Here is a 20595-nt window from a genome sequence, read left to right as displayed (position 1 = left end):
TGGCTGACGCGCTATCCCGACGATATGCCATGATCTCGACGCTTGATGCCAAGATACTTGGATTTGAGATGATCAAAGAAGCCTACGCAACCGACCTGGAATTCCAAGAAGCTTATCGCGCCAGTTCTAAGTTTGCCTATGGCAAATATTATCAAAGTGATGGGTACTTGTTTTATGAGCATAAGCTGTGTATACCTAACACTTCTATGCGTGATTTGATTGTCAGGGAGGCACACGGAGGAGGCTTGATGGGGCATTTTGGAGTTCTTAAAACGCTAAGTGTGGTCCAAGACCATTTTTACTGGCCGCACCTCAGGAAGGACGTGGAGAGAATATGCCAAAGGTGCACGGTTTGCAAACTAGCCAAAGGTCGCAGCCAGGGCGCAGGAATGTATACTCCCTTACCCATTCCCACCGAGCCGTGGACAGACATCTCCATGGACTTTGTCCTCGGGTTACCTAGGACCCGCCGAGGTAAGGACTCGATCTTCGTCATAGTAGATAGGTTCTCTAAGATGGCACACTTTGTTCCATGCCACAAAACCGATGATGCTTCCAACATACCGATCTGTTTTTTAAGGAAATTGTTCGTTTACATGGAGTTCCTAGAACCATAGTGTCAGATCGGGATACTATGTTTCTTAGCTACTTTTGGAAAACGTTGTGGGCTAAGTTAGGAACCAAACTGTGTTTTTCCACAACTTGTCACCCTCAGACCGACGGTCAAACCGAAGTGGTCAATAGGACCTTGTCAGCTCTTTTGAGATCGGTCATTAAAAAGAACCTTAGGACTTGGGAGGAATGTTTGCCTCATGTTGAGTTCGCTTATAACCGAGCTGTTCATTCTACCACTTTGTTTTCACCATTTCAGTTAGTTTATGGTTTTAATCCTCTTACACCTTTGGATCTAACCCCTTTACCAATGACTGAGCGTGAGAACATGGACGGGAAAAAGAAAGCCGATCGGGTGAAGAAGATGCATGAAAAGGCAAGCCAAAACATCGAAAGAAATACGGAGCAATTCCAGAAGTACGCCAATAAAGGAAAGACCAAAAAGATGTTCGAGCCCGGAGACCAAGTGTGGATCTACCTAAGGAAAGAGAGGTTTCCGGAAAAAAGGAAGTCTAAGTTAAAGCCAAGAGTGGACGGACCATTCACTATCCTAGAGCGGATCAACGACAACTCCTACAAGATCGATCTCCGAGGTAAGTACTCAGTCAGTTCAAGTTTCAACATTGCTGATATCATTCCTTTTCACGCAGATGAAGCCGACTTGAGGACAAGTCCTTTTCAAGAGGGGGAGGATGATAGAATCATGGAACCGATGGGAGCTAAGGATGAGGAACAAGTCGAGGTTCAGCCTGGAACACAAGACCAAGTGGCCGAGCTAAACAAAGACGAGGTTCAGGACGGGGTACAAGACCGAGGAGCCGACCAGAACGAAGTCCTGGCCATGCCAACTGGACCGATGACCAGGTCGCGTACCAAGAAGCTCACGGGAGCAATCCAACGAGTTCTTACCGAGCTAAGGACTCAAGGCCGAGCTGACGATCTAACACCCGTTCACAAAGTCATAACCGTGCTCATGTATTCTGGTCCGAACTGACCTGGTTGGGGTGTTGTGTTAATACTCTTTTTCCTTACATTCGGTTTTGTCCCAGTAGGTTTTCCGAATGGGGTTTTAACGAGGTTAATGCACGCCCATCTCACAACCATGGTTCGATTCGCGGCCAAGTATAACGGTCAAGGAGCTCAAAGGTCTAGCGAGAGGACGCGAAGGGTCATCCAGAAATCCAATCGTTATTCAACGCATCTTTAGATTCATTTATTTTCATTTAATGTCCTTTAATTCTCTATGTATGACCGATGGTCTCCTTTTTCGCCTCTATATAAAGGCACTCATGTAATCGGAACCATATCACTTATCTTTTATAAAAATTTCTCTTTGAGTTTTCTCTTTTGTTCTTCAAAAACTTTGTCGATATTTTAGTGGTTAGCCATTGATCGATTCTCGGTTTATCAAGTAGTTTCACCCTGCTTGACGCAGCCTTCGATTCTAAAGTGTGAGAGAGAGTTGTAGTCGTATTTGGGGCTTAGGGAATTTCGGGACTTGTCTCACACCCTAACATCCGGTATCGCAACCCCCTTGATCGTTTTGTCCATCCCCTCGTTTCCAACCACTTCTTTGGAATTAGGCCTAAGAATTTTCGAGCTCCCGCTCACGCCTTAGCATCTCTTTCACCGAACCGGACTGAATCCAATGATCTATCAACCTCCACCGAACAAAGTGTGTGACAATTCTAGGACGGTCTTCTATCAACAACTAAAGCAATATATTTCTGGTGTATTTCCATCCAGAGTACCCTGCAAACAGAATTCTACTTCTTAAGGAAATGCAAGTGATCAGATCATTGGAATTTTAGTCGAAAGAATAGAATAGATCATTGGAACTCAAGTGTATTTTTGTAAGATTTATAACGGAGATGTTAAAAATAGAAAAAGCAAACAAAATGAAAAGATCTAGGAACATCCTATTCAGCCTAAAATATTAAGTAAAAGTCAACTATGAGCACGAGACCACAATATGACCAAATATGGTGATCTTCAACGTATTAACTAAATTGCTAAGCAACAGGGCATTTGGTCTAGTGGTATGATTCTCGCTTTGGGTGCGAGAGGTCCCGAGTTCGATTCTCGGAATGCCCCCATTCTCTTTTTAAAGATAGTATGTTTGTTAATGTCAACTAAATTTTGTTACTGACAATTCTGCCATGTTCAACTAACAGTTGACCAGTTCCTAATATTTCACCAACAGTATATAACAAACGGTCACGGTAACATACCTTTGCTTTAAGGTCAATGATGTAGATTTCCAAACAGTATAATATCAGACAACTCACCACTACAAAGTGCTATGCTGCCAGATTATCCAAGAACGAGCTGAAGGAAATGAAAAAAAAAATTATTTACAATTCAGCGAAAAACAAAATAAAGATAATGGGCAATTGCCTCAAAACTAGTTGCTTCAAACAGTTCTGCATTTGGTATAGTAGTGCAAGAAGTTCCGAGGTCAACTCTCGGAATGCCCCATTGACTCTTTAAAAGTAAATTTTATGACCATAACTGAAATTAATTATGTGAAAAAACTGTTCTATGGCACTTAAGTATGAAAGACCATGCTAAACTCAACAAGCAAACATACCCCAAAACTTCTTTAAAAGTGATAATAAACTTCTTTTAAAACGAACATGGCTCTAATCCTATTTCTTTATGCCTGATTATTCAAATTTACAACAACTAGTGTTTGACATAACTTTTAGATTTAACCAGATCCTTAGTAAGAGCTACTACAATTCAATAGACGCAGAACCTTGAACCCTTTAGAACAAAATTTCAATGACCAGAATGTTTAACTTCCCAAACATCCAAAGGCGGTAACCTTGGCATGTTACATTAAGATCTCAGACATAAAACATTAGTTACGACCTTCAAGATTGATTATTTTTTAAAAGTCAACTATGAAAACAAGATACAAATTGCATACTTGTCATTAGATCCGCTGCCTTGGATTACTACCACTAAGTCAACTAATGGAACTAGATCTGACATTGACTTCGCAAGTTTTTCTTTAGTTTTTCTATACTTAATTTCTCAACAGAAGGGCATTTGGTCTAGTGGTATGATTCTCGCTTAGGGTGCAAGAGGTCCCGAGTTGAATTCTCGGAATGCCGCATTCTTTTTTTAATCTCAGGGGCATTCAAGAGACCTATAACGTCACACATCTCAGTAATACAGAATGTGAGAGCATGTCAGGACTTCTTGATAAGCAAGACCAAGACGACATCCTTATTGTCAGTAGTTTAGGCATTTTAGAAAGGGCAAAACAGGTTTTCAGACATAAGACATAAAATAAGACATTCAAGACTGACTACAAGATCAAAGTAACTGATGGAACAACTAGCTTAGGTTCATAGAGCCAAACAGCCACATCTCCCAACCAAATCAATCCTAAAATGATTATAGTTTCGTCAGTTGCAACGGTGGCATTTTCAAAAGAATATGCTCTGTCTTGAGTAAGGTAATATATATGTCCTTCAGTGCCTGATTTCTCATAGATCATGGTCAAGAAATGATTAACATGCAGTTCTCTTAAAGGAATAGATTAGACAAAATGCCCTGTTTGAACCAAAGGAAATCAGATGGTGTGGGCAAAATAATTGCAAGTATATTTCATTATAAACCAAACGCTCTCACACATCATTTTACGGCTTGAATAGGCTTCAACAATTACATCAACAACAGGGCATTTGGTCTAGTGGTATGATTCTCGCTTTGGGTGCGAGAGGTCCCGAGTTCGATTCTCGGAATGCCCCCTTTCACTTTTTAGACAGTATATGTTTGGTATGTCAACTAAATTTTGTTAATGACCATGTTCAACTAACAGTTGACCAGTTCTTAGAATTTTACAATCAGTATATTACAAACGGTCACGGAAACATACCTTTCTTTTCAGGTCATTGATCGAGATTTCCAAATAGGTAATATCAGACAACTCACCACTGCAAAGCGCCATGCTGCTAGATTCTCCAAGAACTAGGTGCAGGAAAAAAGGTACATTGCCTAAGTTATTTACAGCTCAGCAAAAACAAAAACAAAAAAGATAATTGGCAGTTGTATTTGAAGACTAGTTTCTTCAACAGTCCTGCATTTGGTCTAGTGGTGCAAGAAGTTATGATCCTAACTGAAATTACTTCTGTGAAAAAGCTGTTCTTTGACCACGTTGAAAGACCATGCCTATGTGGCTAAGTCAACAAGCAAACATGCCCTAAATTTTTTTTTAAAAGTGATAATAAACTTCTTGAAAAGTTAACATGTCTTTAATTCGTTATGCCTGTTAATTCAAATTTACATCAAGATGATTCAGACTTACAGAAAAAAATTACAAAAGAAAAAAGCAAACAATTTTCAAGACGGTTGCTTTGACAGTGTTACATCAACAAACTGGCTTTGGTCTAGTTGTATGATCTCGCTTTGAGTGCAAGAGAACCTGACTTATGCCATAAACAAGTGTTTGATTATAGGACAAAGAATACATAACTTTTAGCTTTAATCAAATCCTGAGTAAGAGCTACTACAATTCAATAGATGCAGAACCTTGAACCCTTTAGAGCAAAATTTTAATGATCAGAATGTTTAACTTCCCAAACATCCAAAGGCTGTAACATTGGCATGTTATATTCGGATCTCAGACATTAGACATTAGTTTCGACTTTCAAGATTGATTATTTGTTAAAAGTCAACTACGAAAACAAGATATAGATTGCATCCTTGTCATTAGATCCGCTACCTTGGATTACTATCACTAAGTCAACTAAGGGAACCAGATCAGACATTGACTTCACAAGTTTTGCTTTACATTTTTTAACTATATTTCTCAACAGAAGGGCATTTGGTCTAGTGGTATGATTCTCGCTTAGGGTGCGAGAGGTCCCGAGTTCAATTCTCGGAATGCCCCAATCGTTTTTTGAATCTCAGGGGCATTCAAGAGACCGACAACATCACACATCTCAGCAATACAGAATGTGGACAGCATCTCAGGACTTTTTTGATAAGCAACATCAAGATGACATCCATATGGTCAACAAAATTAGACATTTAACGAGGGCAAAACAAGTTTTCAGACATAAGACATAAAATAAGACTTGTAAGATTGACTACATGATCAAAAAATCTGATGGAACAACTATTTTACGTTCATAGAGCCAAACAGCTACATCTCCCCAAGCAAATCAATCCTAAAATGATTCTAGTTCCGTCAATTGCACTGGTGGCATTTTCAAATGAATGTGCAATGCCTTGAGCACGGTGAGATATATGTCCTTCAGTGCCTGATTTCTCACAGATCATGGACAGGAAATGATTAACATTCAGTTCTCTTAAAGGAATAGATTAGACACAATGCCCTGTTTGAACCAAAGGAAATAAGATGGTGTGGGAAAACAATTTACATAAAGCAAAGGCTAAAATATATATGAAGTCAACTAAGAGAACTAAATAATAATATGACCAAATATGAACAATCTTCAACGTTTTAACTAAATTGCTTAGCAACAGGGCATTTGGTCTAGTGGTATGATTCTCGCTTTGGGTGCGAGAGGTCCCGAGTTCGATTCTCGGAATGCCCCCATTGACTTGTTGTTATGTAAGATGGTATTAATTCCAGCAACTATTTCTTAGAATATCAGATCTTCAATATTCCTAGATTTATCATAGATCTTGACATCTTGTTCGAACTGAGGAGCATATACCAATTCATTTCAGCAACGGAAATATAAAAAAACAGAGACCACCGTAAAGTTTCATTATTAAGTGCTTAATGCAGTGGAATAGAAGAGCATACTGCCGTTTCATGTCCAGTAGATAAATCCTTCTAATTAGTAAATTTCATATAGGGAATGAGTTGCAGAAATAGAAAAGGAATTGTGAATGAGTATCCAACCTAACAGCAAAAGGAAGCAAAAGATCTCTAAACTAAAAGAGAGAATGATAATAGAAGACATTAACTGAAAAGCAAAGAAAAAAAGCTTGTTGTAAAATCTTGCTGAAAGTACTTATAATTATGAATCTACCCTTCGGTGTTTTTCATTTTAGTGTTTATATTAACCAAAGCAAGTATTTTACGTTAATTTCAGCATGAAAATAAAACCTTGTTTCGTCAAAGACTTTCAGTATGAAGTATTGGAGGGCAAGCAAAAGAATAAGTTCCAAGTTCCAATTAACTGTAGATTAGAGACGCCACTAGTTTTTGTTAAACATTTAACAAATGAGGACCAGATCCGTACCATTTTAACTCAAAGGTATCCTGACCAGCACTTGGGATTCTTGTCCTGAACCCGACCCAACCAAAGTAACTGGTATAAGACCAAAGTTTGGCTTTCACATCCATTGACATTGATCTCTTCAACCAGGAAAAACACCTCCCTTCTGCACATTCAATCAGAAAACATGAGACCGTACTTAAACTAGCTTTATGCCACACAATTCTCCAAAATTGAAACATATAAATTGGGAAAGAACCACAGGCAAACTTTAATGAAAAACAAAGAAAAAACATTTGCAGGAATTCGAGAATCAAGGACAAACAGAGTAGCAGACTTAATCCTGTTTATGATGTACAAAAACACATGCATTTATTGTGGTGGTACAATTTTTCCTCTGATTACAATAGCTACTGCCTACCAGGGCATTTCCATTGTATTTGTTCAGAAAGAAGAACTACAAACCAAGAACTATTCTTTACAAAAACGGTAAGGAAACAACGAGAATGCTTTAACTGAAAACCAACAATAGCCGGGCATTTGATCTAGTGGTATATTCTCGCTTTGGGTGCGAGTTCTGTTCTAGAAATGCCCCAGTGACTTTTTTTCGAAACCATATATTGTAAATTGCAACTCAGAATTCTTGCATAAATTTGTTTGGTGCCTGATTTATCACAGATCACATTCAGCTTTCAACTATGCGGATCTACCTACAACGTTACCAATTTTACCTGATGTATTGTCAAGGGTACTAGTTAAGGACCAAGAATTTGGTATAGTATTATGATCAGTTCAAATGTTAAGACTATCATGGTATCAATGAATCGAACTACGGGAGGCAAAATGATTGATGTACAAAATTCCAATTGAAAAATGTAGGACTATCCTCATTTAATGATTTTCACAGAAGACGTTTGACCTACTGGATCAAATTATTTCTGTCGTACTTCCATCCCTAGAGTAACTTGCAAAACCAGAAATCCACTTTCTAAAGATTATATCACTGAACTGAGTTGAAAGAGATCTCATAGGATATAGATCCAGGAACATCCTATTCAGACTAAAATATTTGATAAAAGTCAACAAAGAGCATAAGACCAAGTTTGTTTAAACTAAATTGATTAGCAACATGGCATTTGGCCTAGTGGTATGATTCTCGCTTGGGCTGCGAGAGGTCCCGAGTTCAATTCTCGGAATGCCCCATTCTTTTTAAATATCAGGGGCATATAAGAGACCTTCAACATCAAACATCTCAGAATATCATTATGGTCATATCAGATTGTGGCGAGCATCTCAAGACATCCTTATGGTCAATCGTTAGGCAAGGATAAAACAAATTTTCAGACATAAGACATGAAATAAGACTTTCAAGATTGATTACATGATCCATGAAAATGATAGAACAAGATGCAAAGTGTATACTTAACATCATATCCACTAGCTTAAGTTCGTCACACTAACAGCAATATCTCCCCAACCATTTTCTAAAAGAATGTGCTCTGTTTTAAGCTATATTATATATGTCCCTCAGTGCCTGATTTCTTACAGATCACAGTCAATGATTGATTAGCATGCAGTTTTCTCAGTGGAGTAGATTAGACACAATGTTCAGTCTGAACCAAAGGAAATCAGATAGTGAATACCAAATAGGATATACTCTAGTCTTGCAAGTAAATTTCCATCATAAACTGGAATAGATAGGCTTGAACCATGACACATCAACAACAGGGCATTTGGTCTAGTGGTATGATTCTCGCTTTGGGTGCGAGAGGTCCCGAGTTCGATTCTCGGAATGCCCCTATTCATTTTTGTTCGAAACTATAAGTTCTAAATGCCAGCTCAGGCTTCTTGTATACAAATCTGTAATTGGTGCCTGATCTGTCGTATATCATCCTCACATTCAGTATTTCAACTGTGTGTAACTATCTAGCTAAAACTTCGCCAAAGTAATTGGTATCTGTCAATATCAAAGAACGTGTGATCAAGTCTAACGCTAAGATAGATATATAATCTTATTCAACAGATCTACTGGAGGGTTTTCCGGTGATTGATAAAAAACTAATTGAACCATGTAGGATGACAAGACTTAACTGTATTTTTTATAAGATCAAAAGTTGATTAATGATAAAGAAACATCCTATAAAGACTATAAACAATTTATTAGAAGTCAACTAAGAGAACCAAAACACAATATGACCAAACATGGTGATCTTCAATGCTAGTACTAAATTGCTTAGCAACAGGGCATTTGGTCTAGTGGTATGATTCTCGCTTTGGGTGCGAGAGGTCCCGAGTTCGATTCTCGGAATGCCCCATTGACTTTTTGTTATGTAGATAGTATTAATTCTACCAATTATTTCTTATAAAATCAGATCTTCAATATCCCTAGATCTATTATCGATCTTGACATCTTGTTCCAACTGAGGAGCATGTTTACCCTTAAATTTCAGTAAGAGAAAATAAAAACCAGAAACCACCGTAAAGTTATTATTAAGTGCTTAATGCAATGGAAAAGAAGAGCATACAGCTGTTTCATGTCCTTTTTAATTAGTCAATTTCATATAGGGAAGATCATCATGTTTTCTAAGCTGCCAGATTCACAGAGAATGAGTTGCAGAAACAGAAAATGAATTGTGAATAAGTATCTAACCGAGCAGCAAAAGGAAGCAAAAGATCTCTAAACAGAAGGAGAGAATGCTAACAGAAAGCATTTACTGAGCAACACAGAGAAAAAAAAACAGGGCATTTGGTCTAGTGGTATGATTCTAAAATCTTACTGAAAGTAGTTGTAATTATAAAATGCCCTTTGGGGTTTGTCATTTTAGTGTTCATATTATCAAACCAAGTAGTTTACGTTAATTTGAGCATGAAACAAAACCATGTTCCGTCGAAGACTGTCAGTATGAAATGTTGAAAGGCAAGCAAAAGAATAAGTTCCAACTGTAACATACCTTTGCTCATGTCAGACGATGTCTCTGTAAGTAATCAATAAGCTTCAGCAACTGACCAATTAATGCCTTCCCTTCCATCTCAGCAGGAGTAGATTAGAGACATTCACTAGTTTCTTTTAAACATTTTAACAAACAAATGACCAGATCCTTACCATTTTAACTGACAGGTATCCTGACTTTAGCTCTTGGAATTCTTGTGCTGAACCCAAACCAACCAAACGAACTGGTATACCACTAATGTGTGGCTTTCACATCCACTGGCTTTGATCTCTTCAACCAGAAAACACCTCCCGTCTGCACATCCAATCAGAAAACATGAGACATAACTCAAACTTGCTTTGTGTCACACGATTCTCCAAAATCGAACCACAGGAATTGGGAAAGTATCAAATGCAAAACAAAAAGAAAAAAAAAACATTGCAGGAATTTGAGAATCAAGAACAGACTGAGTAGCAAACTGAAATCTGTTAGCGTTCTACAAAAGCACATGCATTTATTGTGGTGGTACAATTTTGCATCCTCTGATTGCAACAGCTACCTACCCAGCTTCTCAAAGTCTGGTAAAATTTCTTTTCGATCTACACTCTAAAAGGAAACTGAAACTGTAGGATACAAAATTGGAATTATATCTGCCTGAATTCTGGTGCAAAAACAAAAAAAAAAAAAAAAAAAATCTGCCTGAATTCAATGACAGTACAAGACCAAATATGTTTAAATTAAATTGCTTAGCAACAGGGCATTTGGTCTAGTGGTATGATTCTCGCTTTGGGTGCGAGAGGTCCGATTCTCGGAATGCCCCTTTGACTTTTTAAACTAGTGTATGTTTAGTATGTCAACTAGATTTTGTTATTGACATTCTGTCATCTGGTGCCAGCTTTTCAATGACCATGTTCTATTCAATAGGCGACCAGTTCCTAGAATTTTACCTTTTGTATATTACAATCGATCAAAGCAGCATACCTTTGCTTACACGTCATATTATAGAGATTTCCAACCAGATAAATATCAGTTAACTCAACACTGAAAAGTGCTATGCTGCCAGATTCTCCAAGAACGAGCTGCAGGAAATGATTAAAGGATAATGCCCAAGTTTACAAAGTTCAGAAAGAAAAAAAAAAACAAAAGATGATGGTAACAGAATTTCAAAACGGATACTTCCAGTAAATTACAGCAATACTCAAGCATCACAAAACCTTGGTACATTCAGATCTCAAGCGACCTTGAAGATTGATTATTTGTTAGAGGTCAAGTATGAAAACAAGATCCAAATTGCATCTGTGTCATCAGATTTTCTGGCTTGGATTACTATCACAAAGACAACTAAGGGTATTAAATCTGACATTGACTTCACAAGTTTCTCGTTTAGCATTCTTAACTAAGTTTCTCAACAGAAGGGCATTTGGTCTAGTGGTATGATTCTCGCTTAGGGTGCGAGAGGTCCCGAGTTCAATTCTCGGAATGCCCCATTTCTTTTTAAATCTCAGGGGCATATAAGAAGAGACCTTCAACACCATACATCTCAGGATATCCTTTAGGTTATATCAAAATGTGGGGGGCATATAAGGACATCTTATGGTCAATAGTTTAGCTATTTTAACAAGGAGAAAAAAAAAATTCAGATATAAGATATGAAATGAGAGGTACTTTAAAGATTGACTACATGATCAAAGTAACTAATAAAATACGATGCAAAGTGTATCCTTATCATGAGATCCACTAGCTTAGGTTCTACGAACAAAGAGTTACATCCCCCAACCAAATCAATCTTAATGATACTAGTTCCGTCAATTGCACCAGTGGCATTTTCAAAAGAATGTGCTCTGTATTAAGTTATTATATATGTCCCTTAGTGCCTGATTCCTCACAGATCACGGTCAAGGATTGATTAGCATACAGTTTTCTCAAAGGAGTAGATTAGACACAATATCCTGTCTAAACCAAAAGAGATCAAATAGTGAATACCAAATAGGATATATTCCAGATAGTCTAGCAGGTAATGGATAGGCTTGAACCATGACACAATAACAACAGGGCATTTGGTCTAGTGGTATGATTCTCGCTTTGGGTGCGAGAGGTCCCGAGTTCGATTCTCGGAATGCCCCCACTGATTTTTTTCAAACTTATAAGTTCTAAATGCTAGCTCAGGATTCTTGCATACAAATATATAATTTGGTTCCTGATCTGTCGTAGATCATGTTCAGCATTTCAACTATGTGTAACTATTAAGCTAAAAATTCACCTAAATCATTTGTATCTGTCAATATCCAAAAACTTTTTTTTGCTGTGTGATCAAGTCTAACGCTAATATAGATACATACCTATTGCACAGAGCTACTGGAGGGTTTTCAAGTGATTGATAATTAGCTAATTGAAACATGTAGACTGATAGGACTTAAATATACTTTTTATAAGATCAAGTTGATTAATAATAAAGGAACATCCTATACAGACTATAAGACATTTATTAGAAGTCAACTAAGACAACCAAAACACAAAATGACCAAACATGGTGATCTTTCACTGGTTTATATAAATTGCTTAGCAACAGGGCATTTGGTCTAGTGGTATGATTCTCGCTTTGGGTGCGAGAGGTCCCGAGTTCGATTCTCGGAATGCCCCCACTGACTTTTTTCTCCTTTTGTGGGAAATATATGGTCCAAATGGCAGCTCAGAACAAACTGCATATAATAATGTACCAGGTTCCTTGGTGTCTAATTTGTCACAAGCAGCCTTTCAACAATGTGTGGAAAGGTAGACTACTCAAATCAACTTTCTTAGATTTGCTTTACAAAAAGGAAAGAAAAACACTCAAAAACAGTTTCAATCATCACAAGCAAAACAGAGATTGAACTGTAAGTTACTAGATTCATTAAGAAATAACCAAAACTACAGGCAGAGAATGAATCAGAAAGAGCGAATACTTACCCTAGTGGAAGAGATGCATTCATTGGCCTCTAAGAAGGAAGCTCTTCAATCATCTAAGCATTTCTGGTGAATCCAATTACTTTGTGAGGCAACAAAGCTGGTTCAGGAATATCGTCGAACGTGTGGCAGGCATACGTTCGCGTCAACCGAATCAATGGGTGGAAATTGGAGAAGACGAAGCGCGAATAACGATAGTTTGCTTTTTGATCCGGCGAATCCTTGCAGTGACAGATGACTGAGCCAGAGAAAAAAGAAGACAGTCTCGCGTGTGCTGTGCGATTCAATCACAAAAGTTGAGCACTCTTTTTTGGTGAAAGTTTATTGCACCTTCATGTCGTTTAACTCAACGGTTTTTTTATTCTCAAGGTAAATAAGTAAATAGCAAGAAGGGTTCACAAATCTAAACCGATAATATGGTCGATAGGGGCGGTTAAGACCATTTCCATCCTAAACGTGCATAAAGTTTTTAGCATTTAATTGAAATTTAAATAAATGAAAACGGTTTAAAATCTTAAGAACTGCTCTTTAGACTGTCTCCAATAGTAGAATTTTTTAAGGAGTTCTCAACAATTTTTTATGCTAAATTGAATAAAAAAATAAATTAAAAACCTCAATTTAGTTTTGCCAGATTTTTAAAGATAATTCAATTAGAGTGTCTAATCAAGAACCAACTTTTAAAGAGATCTTAAAGCACCTGGCCTCTTCTAATTGATTCGTACATGAAAGAAAAATTTAGGCCAAAAATGGACACCCATGTATTAAACCAAATAATTCATGTCTAGTGTTGAGAAGAGAAAAGGTCGAACCAAGGATTAACTCTTTAGAAGAAGGAAGGCCAGCCTGAGAAACTGCTGATGGGACCTGAGTAACAGTTCTTTTCATAGGGGCATCCGACTTTGAATCAGGCATTACATCCGACCTGGTTTTACCCATGACTGAGCCTTTTGGAACATAAGTTTTAGCTTGCTTTTTTACAGGATCCGCTGGAGGAGTAACCGGCAACTGCAGGCAGTTTCTTTGGACATGCCCTAACTCCTTACAATGGGCACAAGTCGGGAGAAGCCAAGGAAATTCGACCATAACCTCAACCACCTCACCATTCTGTCTTTCAAATTCCACCACATCTGGGAGAGGTTTGGTGAGATCAACGGTAACCTTTGCACGAGCCAGAGTCAAACTCACCAAATTCTTGGTGAAATCGTCAGTTTCTATAGGCTCTCCAACAAGACCGGAGATCAAACTAAGACCCCATTGGGTACGAAGATCTAAAGGGATCCCCTTTAGGTGTACCCATAACGGAAGAGACACCAACTCCGGGGATTTCGATGAGTGATTAGAGGCCCACTGAGCAGTGTGAAACAGAGAATCTCCAACATACCATATGCCTTTTTCCAGGACCTTGGCTCGAATGAAGTCATTTGGGATTCTCACGAGCATATTCCTAGCCAGAGCGTTAAGATGGATTTCAATCTTTCTACCTTTCCCCCACATATGGTTGAGAACGCTCTGGATTTGGTTGAAAGGAGGAGGGCGACCATTAAAGTAACAAATGACGAAGTCTTTGTGAAGGTTTGCACCGTGCTCGAAGACTTCATCAGGGATAATGATTCGAGGTCTTCCAGATTCAGCGAAAGTAACTGGAGACAGCCTCTTAAGCGATCGATCTTCATTTTGCCTTATTTTCTCTGCTAGGGTAGGGAAGGAAGAAGGCTGATTACCCGGAGTGTCGACAGCAGGACAAGGCGGGTCAGTAGTTGTATCAGTCAAGACAGGGACAGAGTTTTCCGGAAGAGGAATGGAAGGTTCAGTACAGAGAGAATGTTTGAAAGTTTTTGCAGGGTCCGATGAAGGTTCAATTAGGGATGGAGGGACGGGATTAGAGGAGGGATTTGGCAGGGAGTTGGTTTTGGGAACGGTGAGAGCAGGGTTAGTAACCAGAGGAGAAGAGGATTTGGGTTTCAAGATAGTGATTTTGTGCGGCTTAGTGAGGTCAGATTTAGGGTTTGCAACAGTACCAATCGAAATTTTTGGGGAAATCTCAACAGTTTTGGGCAATCCTTTCTCTGCAGTAGTAAGGACTCCCGAAAGAGCAGTGGGGGAAGCAGGGGCAACAACTACAGTCTCCAAACAGGGAGAAGTTTGCAGTGGTTTTTTAAGGATGAAGATGGGGTTAGAGGAAGGGGATAAAGGGGGAAATTGAGAGAGGGTTAAGGGGGACGAAGGGTCAGGAGGGTCAGGAGGTTTAAGGGGAGGAATGGAGATTCCACCAGCAGTGGACATCGATGGATTCAGGGCGGAAGCGGAGCTCGAAGGGAACCAACGGTTGTTCATGGGGAACCGTGCCAGAGAGAAAAAGATTTTCTCTGCTATGGAAATTTCTCCTCCTAAAGTCTCTTCATCTTTGATCCCTTTTTCCTCTGCCATCTCTCCCTGCTCTCCTCTTCCTCAACCCTCTCTAAAAAGATCTCGCTCGAGTCCCTCTCAAATTAATCGCCTCCCTCTAAATAATGGTTCAGCTCCTCTCTTTCAGACTGAATCCCACCCTCCAAATTTCATCCCATCTCTTACTCCTCCCCCTGTGCAAAACACATCCTCCGTTGTTCCTATAACCCCTCTTTTGTTGACTAATGGTACTCCCTCTCTTTCGGGAGATGCTACCACCCTTTTTTAAATGTGTATAAATCAATTTTTTTGGAATATCCGAGGTCTAAATGACCCGGATAAGCATCGGCCGCCCAATGGCTTCGTGCTACTATGCCCCTTTTTGGTGCTATTTTGGAAACCCATATCTCAAATCTCAACCTGAACCATGTCATGAATAAAGCTTGCCTTGGCTGGAATTTTACCTCTAATCACTTGTCGGATGATGGAGGCCGCATTATTATCATCTGGAGAGCCCCTGCAATCATCAGAGTTCTGCATCAATCCAGGCAATCCCTCACGTGCAAAGTTCAACTCCCCAACTCGATTCAGTTCATCTTCACAGCTGTCTATGCTTCTAATGTTAGTGAAGAGAGAACTGATCTTTGGGTTGAACTCCTAAACTTGCAGCAGTCCTTCTCTCTGCAATCTTGTCCGTGGGTAGTGGGTGGGGACTTTAACCAAATTCTCCATCACTCTGAGCACTCCTCGCCTTCTATCAATCACAACGATATGAGCATGTACCAATTCAGTGATTGTCTTCAGCAACTTGAGCTCTTTGATCTCAGATCACAAGGCCCTCTCTTTACCTGGAGTAACTGCCAACCTACATCGCCGATTGCCAAAAAATTGGATAGGCTCCTTGTTAATAGCCACTGGATCTCCTTGTTCCCTGACAGTATTGCCTCCTTCTCCCCTCCCTTGATCTCCGATCACTGTCCCTGCCTCCTTGACCTGGCCCATCAGTTACCTAAAGCCGGAACCAGACCATTCAAATTTTTCAACTACCTAACCAAACACCCCCGTTTTCACCAGACAGTTGCTGACTCTTGGATTCAGGCCGGAAGCACTGCTAATAACCTTACTTCATTGTGTTACAAGCAGAGGCTCATTAAGGGAAGCCTAAAGTTACTAAATAGAGAGAACTTTTCGCAAATTCAAGAGAGAGTGAGTGAGACTTACCGTTTTCTTCAAGTGTTGCAGGTTCAAGCTCTTCAGCACCCGAGTTCTTCTCTATTCCAGCAAGAAAGAGATCTGCACACAAAATGGAATTTCCTCAGAGATATAGAAGAGAGTTATTTCCGCCAAAAGTCGAGAGTTAACTGGCTCCGTGAAGGGGACCAGAACACTTCATATTTCCATAAGATATTTCAGGTCCGAGCGAGTGGAAACTCAATCCGGTCATTTTTACTACCTAACGATGACCTCTTAGTTGACCCTCTAGAGATGAGCCTTCATGCTGTTTCTCACTTCAAAAGCATCCTCGCCCCTGGTTTCCACTCAGACCCTCTGCTGTCCTCTTCCATCTCCTGGTTCCAGGAGCTAATCCCCTTCAGATGTTCTCCTGCTCAGTCTCGGTTGATGATCTCCACTCCCTCACCTGAGTTAATCACCAAGGTCCTGTTCAAGCTCAACCCTAACAAAGCGCCTGGCCCCAATGGTCTTACCTCAGGTTTTTATAAATCGGCGAGGGATATTGTTGGTGTTGAAGCTACTACCTCACTGATCCACTTCTTCCAGTCTGCGTTCCTTCCTGCTTCAACAAATGCCACCATTCTTTCCTTGATCCCGAAATTCCCTGGAGCTTCGCGGATTTCTGAGTATCGCCCGATCTCTTGCTGTAATACCCTGTATAATGTTATCTCCCGTCTGCTTGTTTCACAGCTGAAACCGATCCTCCCCGATCTGGTCCTTCCAAATCAGACAGCGTTTGTTCAAGGTAGGCTGTTAATTGAAAATACGGTGTTAGCTGGTGAAATAGTAAATGGCTATCATAAGGATAAGGGTCCAAAGAGAATCACCATCAAGGTGGACATTGCGAAAGCATTTGATACTGTATCTTGGGATTTTCTCTTCAACTGTCTGCGTGGACTAATGCTTCCTGAGCACTACATTAAATGTCTACAGGCTTGTGTGTGCACCATTTCATTCACTGTCGGGTACAACGGTTCAGTTCATGGTCACTTCAAAGGGAAGCGAGGTCTAAGGCAGGGAGATCCCCTTTCTCCCTACCTGTTTGTCATTACTATGAACTGCCTTTCATACATGCTGAACAAAGGGGCATTGGACAGTTCCTTTGGGTATCATCATATGTGCGAAGAAACAAAATTGACTCACCTATGCTTCGCAGATGATTTGCTGATTTTTGTTGATGGGGCTACTGAATCAGTATCCAATGTGCTCCGGGTGTTTAATGAATTTGAGCAACGATCGGGTTTAGCTGTGAGCATAAATAAGTCTTGCTTCTTCGGTGCAGGTCTATCTGAGACTGAGATTGAGGACATTTGCACTGCCACGGGTCTTTCACTCGGAACCCTTCCAATGAGGTATCTTGGCATCCCTCTCTGCACCAAAAAACTATCCATCACCGACTGTGAGCCTTTGCTTCATCAAATAAAGGGAAAGATTACCTCTTGGTCTGTCAAGTCTCTGTCTTTTGCAGGAAGGATGCAACTGATAAACACGGTCATTGCTGGTATCACTAACTTCTGGTGTTCAACGTTCGTGCTCCCGAAATTTTGCATAAAGAAAATTAATTCTCTATGTAGCGCCTTCCTCTGGAAGGGAACACTTGAAGGGCACCATTCAGCTAGAGTCTCCTGGGAATCGGTTACAACACCTAAAGATCAGGGAGGTCTGGGTATAAGAGACTTACTCAGGTGGAATAAAGCTTGCAGTTTCAAGCTCATTTGGCTTCTATTCTTTCAGTCTGGTTTAGTATGGGTTGCCTGGTTCAGGAAGAGAGTGCTGCATGACAGGTTAAGTAATTTCTGGTTAGTGAAGCCCAAGCGGGATCAATCTTGGTTAGTCAACAGATTACTGAAAATTAGGGAAGGTGTATTTGATTGGATCAAGCTTAAGGTTCAGAATGGTTCGGCCTGCCTCTTCTGGAGTGATAATTGGTCGCCATTTGGGAGTTTAAACTTCTTCCTTACTCCTGCACGACGAGGTCGTCTGGGGATCCAAAACACTGCAACATTGGCTGACCTCTACTCCGATGGTGTCTGGAATATCCCTGCTCCTAGAACGGACAACGAGCTTAGTCTCAGGATACACCTTACTACTCTTGCTCTCAACAATGAGGATGATTTCTATGAATGAGTTCTAGAAGGAAGAAAAGAAAGAAAATTCTCTACAGGTCGTGTCTACAGTCTGCTTCAAAATCCTTTACCTTTTGTCCCTTGGAAGAAAGTGGTTTGGATCCAGGGGGGTACCCCAAAGCACAAATTCTTGTGTTGGTTGTTTATGCTTAACAGGTGCCCTACGAGAGATCGGCTTGCAGGTTGGGGACTCACCACTCCTACTTCTTGCCTCCTCTGCAACAATTCGGTGGAATCCAGGAACCACCTCTTCTTCAACTGCTCGTTTAGCTGGACCATCTGGACAGCTATTGCAGGGCGCTGTCTTTTTAATCCTTCACGCTCGTGGGACCAAACTGTAGAGGACCTTCTATCAATCTCTGGGGACAGGAACAAGAGGTGGCTTACTCTACTAGCTTGGCAAAACGCAATCTATCTCCTGTGGACTGAGAGGAATCATCGACTGCACAGACAAACCTTCAAATCGGCCGACTCTTTAATCAGGTCCAACGACTCTTACATCAGAAATAGAGCTTCCAGTTACCGTGATTGCAATGACAACAGAGCTTCTGGAATCCTCCAACTATGGCTCTCAACAGCTCCCTGATATATCTCCTTCGCCTCTTCACATTTCCGCCAATTGTTTCCTCTCATTACACCGGTGGCAAGACAGGTGGTAATTGGGTTTCTCCTTAAGCTTTAATACGCTTACTATGGTTCTACTGAGATTTCGGTATATTGGGTTGTTTCTTTCATTTATTTTGGGCTTTAACTGAGCACCTGCTCTCTACAACACTATCCGTTTTTTGGGATTGTAATGTTTTACATTTCTCCTGCATTTAAATATGAAAAACTTTTTCGCAAAAAAAAAAAAAAAGAGAAAAGGTCGAAGGAAAAAAAAAAAATCGAAAGCAAAAAGATCGAAAAAAATGGAAAAGGTCGAAGAGATGTCGAGAGGTTGAGAAACATGCAAATCAAATGGAGGAAAATCGAAGGTTATTGACTAGCGATGGAGCACCAAATGGATCTCATGGCCGATAGAACACCAAATCGATCGTCGATGGAGCAGCAAATCGATGGATCTGCAAATCAAAGTAATGATAATGGGTTTTTTTTATAAAAAAAATTATGTAATTTTATTAAACTTTTTATTAATCAAAATTATATTATTTAAAAAATGTTAAAAACTTCATGAGAGATTTGAAAATACTCTAAGAGGTATGGTTTAAGGTTGAAGTTACTTTTTTTTTTGTCGGCCATTCATTTCATTATGAAACTCATAATGGATACACGTAATATATATAGGCCCAGAAACACCACATAGAAAAATTATATTACAGCTTCAGTATCAAACACGAGTAAATATCACAGCCACATGTCTGTTTCTAGGAATAAGAGAGATGAGTCATCTCTTATGTTGTCACCAGCTTCAGTTGAACATTGCTGACTTCACCGCCGTGACTGTTCACCACCACCAGCTTTTACTTCAATTACTCCAACAACCTCCATGCTTGTGTAACATCTAAGCCTGCCGATCTTCAGTCCTGAAACATAGTTGCCGGAATGAAACAAGCTGTTACCAAACAGCTTCAAAGCTTTATTCCAATCTGAAACTTCACGGATGCTCTGTCGCCGATTAGACCCAGTCTATTGATCTCATCTGTGTCCATCGTTGCTCTGGTATGAACAAGAGGAATAAACAACGAAGATATTACTCCAAGCAATATGAAATCTGAAACAAAACTTATAAGAACATCAAGCATTTCCGACATGAAATTAAAACAGCGGGTAAAGAGATTGATGAATCCGGACTTAGCCAGAAGCACCGATCGAAGTCGGAAGTTATTATCCGATTAAAACATAAGAGAAATCTGATAACCGGAAATTATTAACCTGATAAACAGAAAATAATGATCCGATTAGAATTATAAAACAACAAAAAAGAACTAATTGGAATTTGGAAGAAAAAGCTCTCCATCTCTGGAAGATGGAGATGAGAAAACAAAGAGAGAGAGAAAAACTTCCTAAGGTTGAAGTTACAAACCTCTCAAAACTTGCATTTAATCACTAAAATCGACATCCGTGAGAAAATACGTTTTGAAGTTTGTTTTCGTGGGAAAATAGAATTTTAACTTTCAAATTATTTACCTCGTCTAGAGTCCTCCAACCAATCTCAACTCA

General features: G+C 39.7%; 1 protein-coding gene and 3 non-coding genes across 7 annotated transcripts; 3 read left to right on the top strand and 1 right to left on the bottom strand.

Annotated features, from left to right (window-relative positions):
* Positions 1-2593: 2593 nt before the first annotated feature.
* LOC18010805 lies at positions 2594-15243 on the bottom strand. Of its 4 annotated transcripts, none has more exons than XM_024150223.1 (7): positions 13501-15243; positions 12695-12929; positions 9922-10063; positions 9770-9835; positions 6843-6984; positions 4502-4593; positions 2594-2940 (listed from the first exon to the last, which is right to left on the bottom strand). In XM_024150223.1, the coding sequence occupies exons 1-2, from the start codon at positions 15116-15118 to the stop codon at positions 12748-12750; spliced, it is 1800 nt and encodes a 599-aa protein (XP_024005991.1). In that variant the 5' UTR covers positions 15119-15243; the 3' UTR covers positions 2594-2940; positions 4502-4593; positions 6843-6984; positions 9770-9835; positions 9922-10063; positions 12695-12747. The 4 variants fall into 4 exon arrangements, with proteins under 4 accessions (XP_024005991.1, XP_024005989.1, XP_024005990.1 ...); XM_024150221.1 differs by lacking the exons at positions 2594-2940; positions 4502-4593 and adding exons at positions 5644-5888; positions 10730-10827; XM_024150222.1 differs by lacking the exons at positions 2594-2940; positions 4502-4593 and adding an exon at positions 5644-5888 and having other exon boundaries at positions 9770-9840.
* TRNAP-AGG lies at positions 5444-5515 on the top strand. The gene has a single exon. It is a non-coding gene; the product is annotated as a tRNA-Pro (tRNA).
* On the top strand, positions 11163-11234 carry TRNAP-AGG. The gene has a single exon. It is a non-coding gene; the product is annotated as a tRNA-Pro (tRNA).
* TRNAP-UGG lies at positions 12317-12388 on the top strand. The gene has a single exon. It is a non-coding gene; the product is annotated as a tRNA-Pro (tRNA).
* Positions 15244-20595: the final 5352 nt, after the last annotated feature.

The sequence above is a fragment of the Eutrema salsugineum genome, unplaced genomic scaffold (assembly GCF_000478725.1).
Source record: "Eutrema salsugineum unplaced genomic scaffold, Eutsalg1_0 scaffold_7, whole genome shotgun sequence".
Classification (NCBI taxonomy): Eukaryota; Viridiplantae; Streptophyta; class Magnoliopsida; order Brassicales; family Brassicaceae; genus Eutrema; species Eutrema salsugineum.
Note: the sequence above shows the minus strand (reverse complement) of the source record. Positions and strands in the feature narration are given on the sequence as shown.